Genomic DNA, 14013 nt, shown 5'->3' with positions numbered 1-14013 from the left:
AGGCATCTTTTGAACATCATATTTGCTCAGTACTTTTTTTGTGTCATTAGGGTGTGAATTCAGGCCTTGTGCCACCTAGGGAGATGCTCCAACTCTTGAGCTGAAGTTCAGCCCCCAAACTCTTAAAAGTCACCTGAAGTAAATATTAAAGTACAGAACAGTGTCCTTGATTACCTTCCTGGTCAAGTAAGAGTGATATGGTATTTGCGATTTTAACACACCCCAGGGCCTCATGCATGCTAGGAAAGTGCTGTACCAATTGAGCCATGTTGTCAGCCTATTTTAATTTTTTTGAGACAAGGTGTACATCGTGGCCCAAGCTGGCCTCCTGCCTCAGCTGCCCAATTGCTGGCATTACAGGTGTGACCATTACACCAGCATTAATTTATAAATCTTACAATTCATCGCTCCCATGAAAGCTGCCTCACTGTACTGTAGTACTCCTAACTGTCATTACCTAGGGTCAATAATCGACCATCAGCTGAAGCTTTTCCCAGAAAGAAGCAATCTGGTCTTAATGACTAAGTTTTATTGCCAAGGATCTAAGGTGCCCTGAGAGGTGAAAGGAAGGTAATTTACTGTTGCAAGTGAATGTTAGGAATTTTCTTTGATCAAGAACAACGTTCTTTAGCAGAAATCATTTTTGGAAGTGCTTGCTGATTTTTCTACTGAAATAACTCTTAGGAGAGGGAGAGTGCTCAGTGGGTCTTCAGCAGCTCACTGCAGCGGTGTTTTTAATTACTTATATAATTGAAGTGATGGAATTTAGAGACTTGAAAAGATTTGAAAGGAAGAGATGGGATTCAGAAAGTACAGCCAGGTAGGGTTTGCAGAACAACTTGAGCAGTAGAGTGCCTGCCTAGCAGGTGGAAGGTCCTGAGCTCAAATACAGTCCCACAAAAAAAAAAAAGGCTAGCCCTGTATGAAACTCTTTATCTATCTATTCATTGCTGGTACTGGGGTTTGAACTCAGAGCCTCACATTTGCTAGGCAGGTGCTCTACCACTTGAGCCACTTCAACAACTCTTTTTTGTGTCTGTGTTGAGTACTTTTGATATAAGGTGTCATGAACTATTTGGCCAGGCTAGCTTTGAACCACAGTCCTCCTGATCTCTGTTTTGTGTGTAGCTAGGATTGCAGACATGAGCCACCAGTACTCAGTTGACAGTCTTGAGTAGTAGTCACCCACCTCGGGTGGGTCTCAGACCTCAATCCTCCTCACTGTGAGACCTCATGCAGAAGGATTACAGGTGCATACCACCATGCCTAGCTTGTTGGTAGAGATGGGGGTCTTGCAACATTTTGGAGTTTGTTGGGTGGTACTGGACTTTGAACTCAGGGCCTTGTGTTTGCACAGGTAGTCTACTACTTGACCCACACCTCTAGACCAGGTCTTCTAACTTTTTGCGTGGTCTGTACTAGAATTGTGATCTTCTAATCTCTGCTTCCCAAGTAGCTGGGATTTGAACAGGCATGAACCACTGCGCCTGGCCTCTGTTCTTTACTTTTTATTTTTTCATGATTTCCCAGCACTGTACTAATGAGGACTGCTCTTACCTTTTTGTCAGCTCTAAAAGCATGTTATGAAGAGTAAGTACTTTGGCTTGATAGTTGATCATTTTGAAGGACAAATCTTCCGGTGTTCATTAATTTTGATAAAAAATATACTCTCACTGTTTAAAATTTTTTTCTAAATTTTATTAAGAGTATAGATCTTTAAATTAAGGAAATTCAGTGAACCCCCAAAAGAACAAACACAGCAAAAACATACAAAACTAATTGCTATCTTGTTTAGGAACAGCTAAAACATGATAAAAACAAAGAGCAATGTCCAGATTTCCCAAAATTCACAAGAGTGGTTATGTCTGGGGAGAAGAATGGCAAGGCTTCAAGTATATTAGTAAATTATTTTCTTCAAGTAATCTAAAGAGTACATAATTATTTATTACTCATTAAATTGTGTGTACACATTTGTGCATATAGTATAGAGATCACAATATTAATACAATATTAATGAAGTCCATCTTTTTTTGTGTGTGTGGTTCTGGGGAAGGAAACCAGAGCCTTGTACATATTAGGCAAGTGTTCTCCCAGTGAGCTGTATCCCCAGCCCTCCATTCTTCGTCTGTTACTTATAAGAAGAGAAGCTATTCCTAATCACACTTCTTATTCATTTAAAAAAATTCTGGGGCTGGCAGAGTGGCTCAAGCAGTAAGAGTGCTTGTTTACAAAGCATGAGGCCTTGAGTTCAAACCCCAGTGTCGCCAAAAAAAAAAAAAAATCTGTGTTCAAGTTAACAAGTACTGACATTACAGTTTGGCACACTGTTTTTCTTTAGAAGCAATTATACATGCATTTTATACTTCCATAAAGAAAAGAAATGAAGCCTGGACCTTAGATAATTCAGAATATCTCTATGGGCCTGAGTTTGTTGTCTACAAAATAAAGTGTTTGCACCAGGTTATTTTAGATTCATCCACAATTCAATGTTTACTGCATTTTGACACATTTTTATGGAGAAAGCCCAAGGTCACCTAGGTTTTCTTCTATGTTATTTTCATAACATAAGTTTTACATGTGTGTCTGTGGTCCATTTTGCATTAATTTTTGTAAAAATTGTAACTCAGTGTTTAGATTTACTTATTTGCTACATGTGAATATACAGCATCTTCTATGGAATAGACTGTCCTTTCTCCATTGAACTTCCTTTGCTCCTCTGTCAGGAATCACTTTATAGCCAGGGGTGGTGGCTCATGTCTATAATCTCAGATGCTCTGGAGGTAGAGATCAGGAGGTAGTGGTTCATGGTCAGTGGGAGCAAAAATTTAATGTGAGTTCACCTTGACAAATAAGCTGGTTGTGAAGGTGCATGTCTCTAATCCCAGCTACATAGGAGACTGTCTATAGCAGGATCACTGTCTGAGGCCAACCTGGGCAAAAAGCACTGGATCTTATGTGAAAAACAGCTAAAACAAAAAGGACTGAGGGTGTGGCCCAAGCTGTAGAGTGCCAGCCTAACAAATGTGAATCCTGAATTCAAACTCAGTACTCCCACACCCCACTGCCAAAGAAAATCACTTTTCTGTATTTGTGAATCTATTTCTGGACTCGATTTTGAACTTGTGATCCACCTTCTATGCTTTCACCAACACCACACTTTTTATTAGTGTAAAAGTTAAGTCTCAAAATTAGGTAGTGTTAGTTCTCTGACCTCATTCTTCAGTATCATGCTGGCTGATCTGAATCTTTTGTCTTTTTTTTTTCCTACTGTGTTGTGATTGAACTCAGAGCCTTGTGGCTGCTAGGCACGCAGTCAAACTCTGAACTATATCCACAGCTTCTGCCTTTCTAGTCCATGTAAACTAGAGATTCTCTTTTCTTCTCATTTATTTACTTTTTTTTTAATTATAAAAAAATTTTATTGCGATGTATTTGTTATATGGGGGGAGCCATAGTGATAGTTCTGATTAGGATTATATTGTACATTATTTAGATTGCCCTGATCATGTCTCCTCCTAAAAATCACTTCACTTAAAGCATTTGCAAGAGATTTCTTTGTTCTATTTCATATAAGTGTAGGAAGTCCATCTAAGGTATATGCTCATCTTAATCTCCTTCATTCACCCTTCCTCCTCCCACTAGTGCCCCCAGACACACACTGTACCTGTTTTATAGTCCTTGTTTCATTACTGATATTTAAGTTGACGTTCAAAGGGTTTCTCTGTGTTTCCCCTCTGTGAGTATATTTTATTCTGTTCCATCCCTTCTGTTGCTCTCCCTTACCTCTTTACCTCCCACCCTCCCCCCTTTTTCAACTGCTTTCAGTACACACCTTCATATCCTCTACCTTCACAGATGTTATGTTTTATGATGTTACTGATGATCTATCATTCTCTTTTCCTTTCCCTCTTTCTCTGAGTTCCATGGAGCAGTTCTACTATGACAAACACATTCTACATCTGAGTTTGTATATGTTTTTCTTTTGGATCTATCTTCCACGTATGAGAGAAAACATGTGGCCTTTGTGTTTCTGATCCTGGCTAACTTCACTTAACATGATGTCTTCCAATTGTATTCACTTTCAAACCACATGTCATTATCCCTTCTGGCTGAGTAAAACTTCTGTGTATACACCACATTTTCTTATGCACTTATAGTTGTAGGACACCTGGGTTGTTCCCACAGCTTGGCTATTGTGAGTCATGCTCAGATGAACATGGGAGTACAGGTGTTTTTATTGTATCCTGTCTTATGTTCCTTTGGGCAGATGCCCAGGGGCAGTATCAGTGGATCATATGGCAGTTCTAGCTTTAGCTTTCTGAGGAATCTCCCTACTGCTTTCTGAAGTGGTTGTACTAATTTGCATTCCCACCAGCATGTTTAAGGGTTCCATTTCACCACATCCTCACCAGCATTTGTGGTTATTATTGCCCTTGATTACAGCCATTCTAACCGGGGTGAGATGAAATGTAAGTGTTGTGATTTGCATATCTGTTCTAGCCAGGGAAATTGAACACTTCTTCTTGTATATACTGTTCATTTGTACCTCTCCCTTTGAGAATTTCCTGTTTCATTCATGTGCCTGTTTTAAACTCTTGAGTATGCTTGTCATTATCTACAAAGCAGCTTGCTGGGGTTTCAGTTGGGTTGCATGGAATCTATAGGTCACATTAGGAAGAACTGACATCTCAACCACATTGAATCTTTCTTTTCATAAAATCATGATCAGGCATTCCATTTAGCTGTCATGTGTCTTTAGTTTCCTTTAATCTGGTTGATCCTTCTTTGTCTTTTGTAACACTGACTTTTTTGAAGTTCACTTACGTTATAGATTGTTATTTTTTTTCCTTTCTCCTTTCCTTCCCCTTCCTCTTTCCCTTCCTTCTCCCTGTGTAGTCCAGGATAGCCTTGATGTGTGATTGTTTGACTTCAGCCTCCTGAGTGCTGAGCTTACAGGTATGTGCCACTACACTTGGAATCAAAGTTCACAATCATCTTGTTAGAATAACTTGGTTCTACTAATTCTGAATACCTACCTAGCACTCTATTTAAATTGACTTCCCTCTGGGCTTTCCCCATTGCTGTCTTAGGTTTCAATTTTCCTGGATATGCCAGGACAGTTCTACTTGTCCATGTACTATTCAATTTATCCCAGTGAGTTCCAGCTTCCAAAATTAGGTTGCTCTTATCTTTCCTTTTCTCTTTACCCTTGTAGAATTGTGCCCTTCTAAAAATAATCTCATTCACAAAACTGCATGCCAACCTAACATCAAAATTGTGCTTATGAGGTATAATAAATTTCTGTTTCTTGATCTGGGTGGTGGTTGCATGGATAAACATATATGTAGAAAATGAGTCAGGTTTGAACTTCAGAATAGGGCATGTTGGCTGGCTGTGGTGGCAAATGCCTGTAATCCCACCTACCCTGGAAATGGAGAAAAAGATTGAGCCTCAGGCTCAACTTGAGTAGGAACTAGCAAGACCCTATTATAAAATCAAGCTTTGTTACATGATTCAGGCTGGCAATCCCAGCTATTCAGAAGACAGAAATAAGGAGGGTTGAGGGACCAAGTTGGCCCAGGCAAAAGTGCAAGAGTCTACTTGAAAAAAACAAAACTAAAAGCCAAAGAACTGGTGAGTCTACCCAACTGGGCATACATTGAGAAACCCCTTTGAACACCAACTTAAATATTAATAATGAAAAACAGGACTGTAAAATGGATACAGTGTGTATTGGTGTACTAGTGGGAGGAGGAGAGTGAGTGAAAGAGATTAACATGATGGTATATGGTTGATGGACTTCATGTACCTCTATGAAGTAGAACTGAGAAAACTTGCAATTGCTTTAAGTGGGGTGGGGAGAGGGTTAAGGGGAAGAGATAATGGGGACAGTGTAACCAATGTACAGTACAAGTCTATTCGGAATTGTTAATCCCCCCATATAACGAATATCCTAATAAAAAGTTTATAAAAAATAACCTTGTTAACACCTCCCTCAAAAAAAAGGAAAAGGACTGGCTCAAGGGGTAGTTTGCTTGAGGTGTTGAAGTAAATGCTCAGTGCTGCCAAACTAAATAGATGCATAAACAAACAAACAAAGGGCTTGCTGGGCACCAGTAGCTCATTCCTGTGATCCTAGGTACTGGGAGGCTGAGAACAGAGGGTCATAGTTTGAGGCCAGCACAGGTGAAGAGACCCCATCTCCAAAATACCCAGAGAAAAATGGTCTGGAGGTTTGGTTCAAACAGTAGAGCATGTTGAATTCAAACCCCAGTTCCACAAAAATGTATGCATGTCATATCTTGAAAATAGCACTCATATTAGTGAAATTTTGAGAGGTAACAGAGATAAGCATGTGGGTTCCATTTATTGTCTTCAACAGTATTTAGGACAAATGGTCCTAATGTATGTGGCCCACCCTAGGTGTTGTGAGACTAAAGAAAGAGGCTAGACATATCTACAGTTGCACAGAGTAGAATTTATTGGGGGGAGTTACTGCCAGAAGCATGGCTCTGGGTGGCAGCAAAGACCACTTGGATTCCCTAAATATGGTTTAGAAAGAATGGCATATTTGTGAGTTAGGACAAAAGTGACTTCATTCCGGCTGGAATGCTCTCAGTTTATCTTAATATTGAGAGTCAGGTGCATCTGGGAGCCAGGATCCCTATTTAAAGCTCCATGAATGTCTCTAGTGGTTTTGTCTAATAGTGATTGTTGGAAAAACTGACTAGGGTTACTCTGGGACCACCATAGTGGTTATGAACCAGGATGGCTACAGTCATGTCAAGCCAAATCCATACATGAACAAGATAATGATGAGAAACAGAAAAGAAAGAACATCAAACAGTGAACATGATTCAAACTTACCTAGGGTTTTCTATGTCTATTTCTGTTTACCTTGAATGTTGGTATAATTGAGCACTAGAAAGTATAAATTGATATTGATCCAATTTTGTAAGGCTAATCAATTTGATATACTTTCTTCCAGATTTTTAAATACAATTGCTAATGTACACTTTCATATTTCTACATATGTTGTAGATATTCATACAAAATAATGGATATCTGAAGACATCTGTTGTTTGCATATAAAATGCTTGTTTATCTAATTTACAGACGTGAAGAATGTTCTACAGAGACACCGATTATCAGAAAGTTGCCACATGGTTACATTTCAACTTGAATTTCAGATTCTGGAAATGCAGGTAAATTAAGGAGCATGTTGAGATAACAAAGATCTTTCTTCTATGAGAGAAACAATTCCCACACCCCAGCTTCTAGCAGTGACTGAGCTGAGGAGGAGTCCATGAGGCAGAGCTCCCTTAGCACATTTCATCACTTCAGTTTTGTTAAGTATCAACCCCATCATCTGCATGTGGTAGGGTTGTTGCTGAGGCCATAAGCACTTTCTTGTAGAGCAGGTGTCACGATGCTCCTGGGCTCCCAGTGTAAGACCCTGAGGTTGCAGAACAGTGCCAGATGCCACCAGTAGTTAGCATATGGGCCTGCCATCTGTTATCTGTAAGTTTCCTAAGCTGTGTAAGAGATTTCTCTAACATTTAGCATAGTAAAACAAGAAAAAATACTACTTTGCTCTTTTTCTGTGGGTCAGGAATTTGGAAGCAGCCCAGTTGGGTGTCCATGCTCAGGCCTTCTCTTGAGCTTGTAGTCATCTAGGACCATAGCCTTCCGGAGGCTGCTTTGGCTGGATGACTCTGCAAGTTAGTTGTATTGGAGTGCTGAAACACAAGACAGGGAGGGGAGGGAGACAACTTTGGTTAAGGTTTTAATACAAGATGATGAGGCAGACAGAATGATAACACATAGCCCTACTGACTGGGGATGGGCAGTGCAGGCTGAAGCATCTTCAAAGTCTGTCTTCAGGAAGGGCAGAATTCAGGCATAATTTTGAGAACTGACAATGTTTGATGGCGAGAAAGCAAGTTTCAACCAGTAGATTTTATCATTTGGAAATGTGTACAAAAAAGAGGAATAAAACAAGTCCAGGAAGGCTGACTTGGCTTCAGCTTTTCAAATGAATGTAAGTATAGAGCAGATGTTAGTCAACCCTGTGGACTGGCTGCATTTTTGCAGTCAGGGAGCCAGAATTCTCATTTGTGTCAGTGTGTCTGCTTGTGAGCCTGTGTTCACACACATGGCCATGCATATCTGTGAGAGCATATGTGATTATCTGTGAATGTAGATGTTCATAATAAGCCTTTGTGTGTCTGTACATACACATCCCTATGCTTGCAGTTGTGATTTTCTCTATCTGGCACTGTGGTATTCATGTCTGTGTTGAGTTGTGTTTCAGTTTTATTTTTATAAGAGATGAGGACTGGTTATGGAGACCAGGGTAGCCTTTAACTCTAAATGCTCTTCCCTTAGCCTCTTAAGTGTGGGGACCACCACACTTGGTCCTCATTATATTGTTCTTCTCCTTCTTGTCATTGTCCCATCTCTGTTAGTGCATGTGCATCAGGTGCCAGCTGTCTCTGAGGGTTCCAGGCTAAGGCAGGTAAGATAGGCATGGCTAACTGAGGCCTTTCTATGAGACAAATACTAGGATGATCTCAAAAGTACAAGTAATGAAAGGAGGAAAGTCATGAGAGTCAGAATAACCTGTCTGAGATCACATGCCTTGTTGGAAAGAGGCACTGGGTGTGAACCTAACTTGATTTCCTCCCAGTTGGGCACTGGCACATTCAGACCCATCTGGAGACAGTGGTGGGGTGGTTGTAGGTGTGACATGGAGCAGTCCAGGAAGCATTCAGCAGCATAGTGAACCTAGGAGATGTCTTGTCTAAGACAAAGTGTCAGTTGAGGAGACCTTCAGAGATATCCTCACTTCCTGGATATGGGCCAGAGAATTTAGAACCCTGTTGGCCAGGCAACCACTGTCCTGACCCACTGTAACAAACTCATATCTCTCTAAACCTTATAGAGTAAAGGATGTTTTCTCGATGTCTCCCATTGCGCAGAGGTTCACATTCCAGGAGAAGCAACCCTGGAGGCCAGCCTCTGTCTGGAGAAACTACATCATTACTTGACCACAATGCCAGTGGAGATGTTTCCAGAGGACCCCAAAGGTGACAGAGGGCAGGACAGGGCAGTTGAAGGGGGGGCACACAAGCCACTCTAATCTCCCAGAGACCACAACAGATCCCTCCTCTTGTGGGTGTGTGTCTGTGTGTCTGTGAGTATAGGAAAATTTGATCCTCCTATTTCACTTGACTCTATGACAAAGTCCTTTTTCCAGTGAGCTACTGTCTCCGTGCTTGAACTGTCCCTCTTTGGCCCCAAACCAGGAAGAACTTGTGCCAGCCAACTTCCTCTGTGAGGCCTACAGGGAGAAACTCTCCAGGGCAAAAATTTTGGAGAAAATGGTGCCTTCTGTGCTGTTCTGGGACCCCATCTTCCTCCCCACAACCAGGGGCAGCAACCGAAGGTTCACTGCAACAGAGCATGAGCTCAACAGACTGTTCAAATGGTGAGCCCAGAGAATTTCCACTGCTGTGACTTAGCAATGTAGTATCCTGCTCCTGGCCCAGTTTGTTGTTCAGAGTAGGTGGCTCAGGTTATTACTCCTGGAGGATGATTCTGGGACTCATTAGGATCATCCCTGTATGTGGTAGCCCAATGCCTCATCCTACAGAGTCAGCCAACTAACTAAACCTAGCATAATCTCTGCCTTTGGAAGGCAAGGCAGAATTACAGGATCTTATCTCTTCCTGCAGTTCTATCACCACATCAAGGTGTGGAACCAACTTCAGAACCTATTTTGGAGGATGTGGAACTCAAATTATCTCATTTAGAGGCTGTGGAGTTTGAGACAGCTCCCGAAGAGACTCCAGTGCTCCAGCAGGCCATGCTGCCGGTTCCATCATGCAAGTCTACCTGGCCTTCATCTGTGACCGTAGAAAAGGTGCTGATTAAGTATAAAACTCAACTCTTGATATTCTAGCCCAAATTGGTGGCAGGGCAATTAATGCTAACTGATGTAAGTGGTTGTGCAGTCATAGTGGAGGCAGGCATTCTTGGGACCCTGTGACCCTTCTGCCCCAATCTGGCATTCCCTGGTGCAGGAACATTTTTCCCATTGAAATCCAGGGAGCAACATGAGCAGGGCCATTTTCTAGACCCGATAGATAATTCAACTCCACTTTGTCCACTGCACAAAGGCCAACGCAGTTACTATGTAGATTCAGGAATGGAACAGGATGGCTAGTCCCTGATTGATCACCTGTGTCAGAACTCTGAGTGAATTCTCAATGATTGGCCTCACTCCGTTAGTGAAAGTGAGAGGGAGTTTAAGCCTGTAGGTTTGCATGAAAGGATAGATTGGGTAGTGGGTGCCCAAGAGGCTGTGAGCACGAGCAGAAGCTGGACAGCTTCCTGAGGGAGGAAAGAATGACTTAGAGTCACCGTGGTAAGGTCTTGGAGCATGAATGTGAAGAGCATATCACAGGGTCCCCAGGTTCAGGGACAGCGACCTTAAGATACCTAGTCATGACAGGTCATTTTAGCTTCAAGGAGAATGGGAATGATAAGGGGAACCTGAATCAAGGAAGCCATATCCCACACAACCACCAACATGGCCTCACAGCACCTTCCATGCAAGGGTGGGTGTGGGCAGGGCAGGTGCCCTCCTGGGTGACACACCTCCTCAGAATAGCTTGGATCAAGGGCCCTTCACAGTGTGCTCAGAAAGAGTTGAGTGTTGAATGGCAGGTACATGACACCATCTAATCTAGTACTCACTGGGTGACTACGGTCTGTGTGTTATAACACATCAACCTCCATCTCTGTGTTCTGTGACTTTGCCCTTGTCATCATTTCTCATCCTCTTATACATCACCCAGGCCTTCCTGGGTGATGTCTGATCAGTCGATGGACATAAAGCTCATGCCAATTTTTAGTCAAGAGTTGTAGAAAATATTTGGTTTGTAGGAGAGGGCCATGCATTAAGAATTTATTGATAATAAATATTATATGTAGAATTCTATGTGATGAAGAGAAAGAATCTTCTCTCGAGACCAAATTTGGGCAAGGGGAGGAAGCAGATGTGGACTGGCATGACCTGGGCCACTTACACTCTGGTGAAGCCTCCTGATAGCAACATTTGTTGCTCTCTCAGGAGAGGGAAGCAAATAGCAACATTTGTTGCTCTCTCAGGAGAGGGAAAGCAAATAGGTGGACCTATTTGCGACAGCTCCTCCTTTGGCAGGCAGACCCAGCACCATAACCCAGGGCATCCTACCTAGGACTACCTGTAGTCCTATCCATCAGCCTGAGATTCTCCTTCAGGACAGGGCCCTGATATTGGAATCCTGGGTCCTAGCATCACTCCTTTCTAGGGTTGTCACCTCCTCTGTGAGGGCAGGAGGAAGTGGAGGCAGTTCATGTTGCACAAAGAGGGCAAGCTCAGCCGTACAATCTATAAGAGCAGCTGCCTGGTTCACTTTGCTGTTTCTGTGCATTCTTACTGTTGCCTGCAGTTCATTCTGCTTTGTGGCACTGGGAGCAGTATTCTCACTTACCTTCATGAAAGCCCATCCTCATTTGTCTGTCTGTATATAGTTTTGTTTGGATGGCATTACTGTGTGAAGTTAGCCATTCTCAGTGTCCTTGATGCTTTCTCAAGTGGCCTTGAGCAGAGGAGAGGTTCATCAGAGTGGGAAGTGCACTGCCTGGGAATCTGGTACCACAAGGATAACAGGAAGGGTTTCTTGTGATACCTGCCTCTCCCAAAGCCACGATCAGCCCTAGTCCTGACAGACACCCTGGAACTCCTTGTCCACCCAGGATCTAGTTCCCATCATAAGGGTGGTCTCCACACCTCCACATTCCTCCCAGATATTCAAATATCATGCAATGTCCTGAATACCCCCAAACACTTCCAGGGATACACAGGGCTGTGAATGTGCATGTAAATATGTGAGCTTGCATAAGCCATTTTGTCCATATGTATCCATTTCTATATACACACCTGTGATCTTCCCTTCATTCCAGTATTGAACTTAGGCTTGTGTAGAGTTGTGTTTCGTTTTTTATTCATTTGAGGGACAGCATCTTCCTATGAGGCTCAGTATAGCCTCGAACTTGAGATGCTCTTCCCTGAACCTCCAAAGTATGGCAATTGAAGATGTGTACTGCAATGCCTGCATTTCATTTTTTTTTGTTGATTCCCTTATCTACCCTTCTAATTGTCCCTTCTCCATATTAGTGCATTAGCTACATCTTCCAACTGTCCCTGAGCGCCACAAGTAACACAGGTAGCTATGGGCATGTAAAAGCAAGGGTTTCCTAGCTAGCAGATGCTAGGGTGGCTGCTCAATGAGAAAAAGGGGAGAGTGGGGAGGATGTGAGAACCACAGTGACCTGTCCAGGGTAACATCCAAGGTTGGAAGGAGGGGCCACTTATGAATCCTGCTCTATCACTTCAAATTTGGGTTACTGTCTAGCCAGGCATGTCTGAGGACAGTGTGGGTGAGGATTGGAATGTGGCTGTGTGTAGCTTTCCACATGGTCTGGGCAGGCAGGTGGGTCAGAATACCAGTGGACCTGGGGCAAGTTTTCTCTGAGACAGAGGTTCAGTGGAGTACACCTTCAGAGATGACCTTACTTATAACATTGAAAGCCAAAGACAATGCAGACTTTGAAGACCAGCAAGTAGAATGCAGAGCAACTACAGCTAGCTCATTTCTCTGGAGACACTAAAGAGTGAAGGATGTCCTCTTTGTGTCTCTTGACTGGCATATAGTCAGGCTCCAGGAGAGGCCAGAACAGAGGCCTCATCCACATTTTGAGACACTGGATCAGCTCACGTACACACATCCTTTGGTTTTTCCCAGAGGATGCTAAAGGTGACACAATCATTGACAGTATAGGTGATGCCAGCCATCAGACCAATCTGTCCCCTCGCATAAAGCAACAGATCACTATTGGTATGCCTGTGGGTGTGGGTGTGTATATACCTGAGTGTGTGAAAAATTCTTTTTGGCAATTTTCACTTCACTATAGTGCAATGCTTTTTGCCAGTTGCTACTGTTTGTGTTTAAATTGTTCCTCCTTTTTCTCCACCTAGAATGAAAATACATCAGCCTCCATGTTGGATGAGCCCTGCAGTGAACTGAAACTCAAGGCAAGAAATCTGCAGAATTTGGTGACCGAAATATTGAACTCTGCCTTATGTGAGGACACCACCTGTATCCACAACTTTCTGGGCAGCTATAGATATTTCACTACCACCGAGCAGATGCTGGATGTGCTTTTCACTTGGTGAGCACTACTTCAATACCCAAAGGACAAGCCAATTCCTAGCTGAGACTTGGCAATGCCCTGCCTTACTTTTGTTCTGGTTTAATTGTGGAGACTGGAGTGCTCAGTAGAACCCTTTCATAAGGACCAAGAGGAATGAGCCCTAGAAATGCCTCTCCCAGGCCTGCTCCTGTGGAGTTCGCCACCAGGTCTGTTGATTACATTGGGTGTCCCGACCCCTCCTTGGAGAATCTCTCTGACTTGGTCCTCACTTACCATGTCCTCACCCCAACAGTCTATTTTTAAAAGGAGGTTTCCCATGTCCTGTAGCACATCAGGGACTGCTCCAGGTTCTGAGGAACCTAGACCCAGTGCGGTATCTGTACAGGAGCTAGGTGACCTCATTCATTGCACAAATATACACAAAGCACCTACTGTATGGGATTGTGTTTCCAGCCACATAGCACAATACTGTAAAAGGACAGTCAAATTGTTGATGTCCTAGGCTCCATTCCCTTGGGAAGTCACCCAGGAACACTCGGTGTCATAACAGGTACAGTAGATGTGACACTTTCATGGACTTCTCTAGGTTCGACTCCAATGAAGATGACAGGCCAGAGGAAGAACTGAAAAAGTAAGCAGATGTTGGGGCCAGTGGGTGTGCATCTGTCTAAAGAGTGGGGACATGTGTAGGCTGAGTTTGGTTAGGATTAGACACACCCTGTGATCCAAAACACTTGTGATTCCAACTGC

The 14013-nt window shown here is 42.9% G+C and overlaps 1 protein-coding gene across 7 annotated transcripts in view; it reads left to right on the top strand.

Moving 5' to 3' along the window:
- The window catches only part of LOC141420308 (uncharacterized), a 39443-nt gene that overhangs the window by 14010 nt on the left and 11420 nt on the right, over window positions 1–14013 (top strand). For 3 of the 7 annotated variants that reach the window (XM_074064578.1, XM_074064577.1, XM_074064576.1), the window contains exons 4-8: window positions 7117–7205; window positions 9309–9490; window positions 9738–9925; window positions 13088–13281; window positions 13850–13894. In XM_074064578.1, coding sequence (XP_073920679.1) covers window positions 7126–7205; window positions 9309–9490; window positions 9738–9925; window positions 13088–13281; window positions 13850–13894 — 689 coding nt within the window. In that variant the 5' untranslated portion in view covers window positions 7117–7125. Of the gene's footprint in view, window positions 1–7116; window positions 7206–8944; window positions 9090–9308; window positions 9491–9737; window positions 9926–13087; window positions 13282–13849; window positions 13895–14013 lie in introns of all 7 variants that reach the window. The other 4 variants (XM_074064575.1, XM_074064574.1, XM_074064572.1 and 1 more) reach the window with 2 other exon arrangements.

This window comes from Castor canadensis, unplaced genomic scaffold (genome assembly GCF_047511655.1).
Source record: "Castor canadensis unplaced genomic scaffold, mCasCan1.hap1v2 HAP1_SCAFFOLD_113, whole genome shotgun sequence".
In the NCBI taxonomy this organism is placed as follows: Eukaryota; Metazoa; Chordata; class Mammalia; order Rodentia; family Castoridae; genus Castor; species Castor canadensis.
This window is presented reverse-complemented; position numbering and strand designations above follow the sequence as displayed.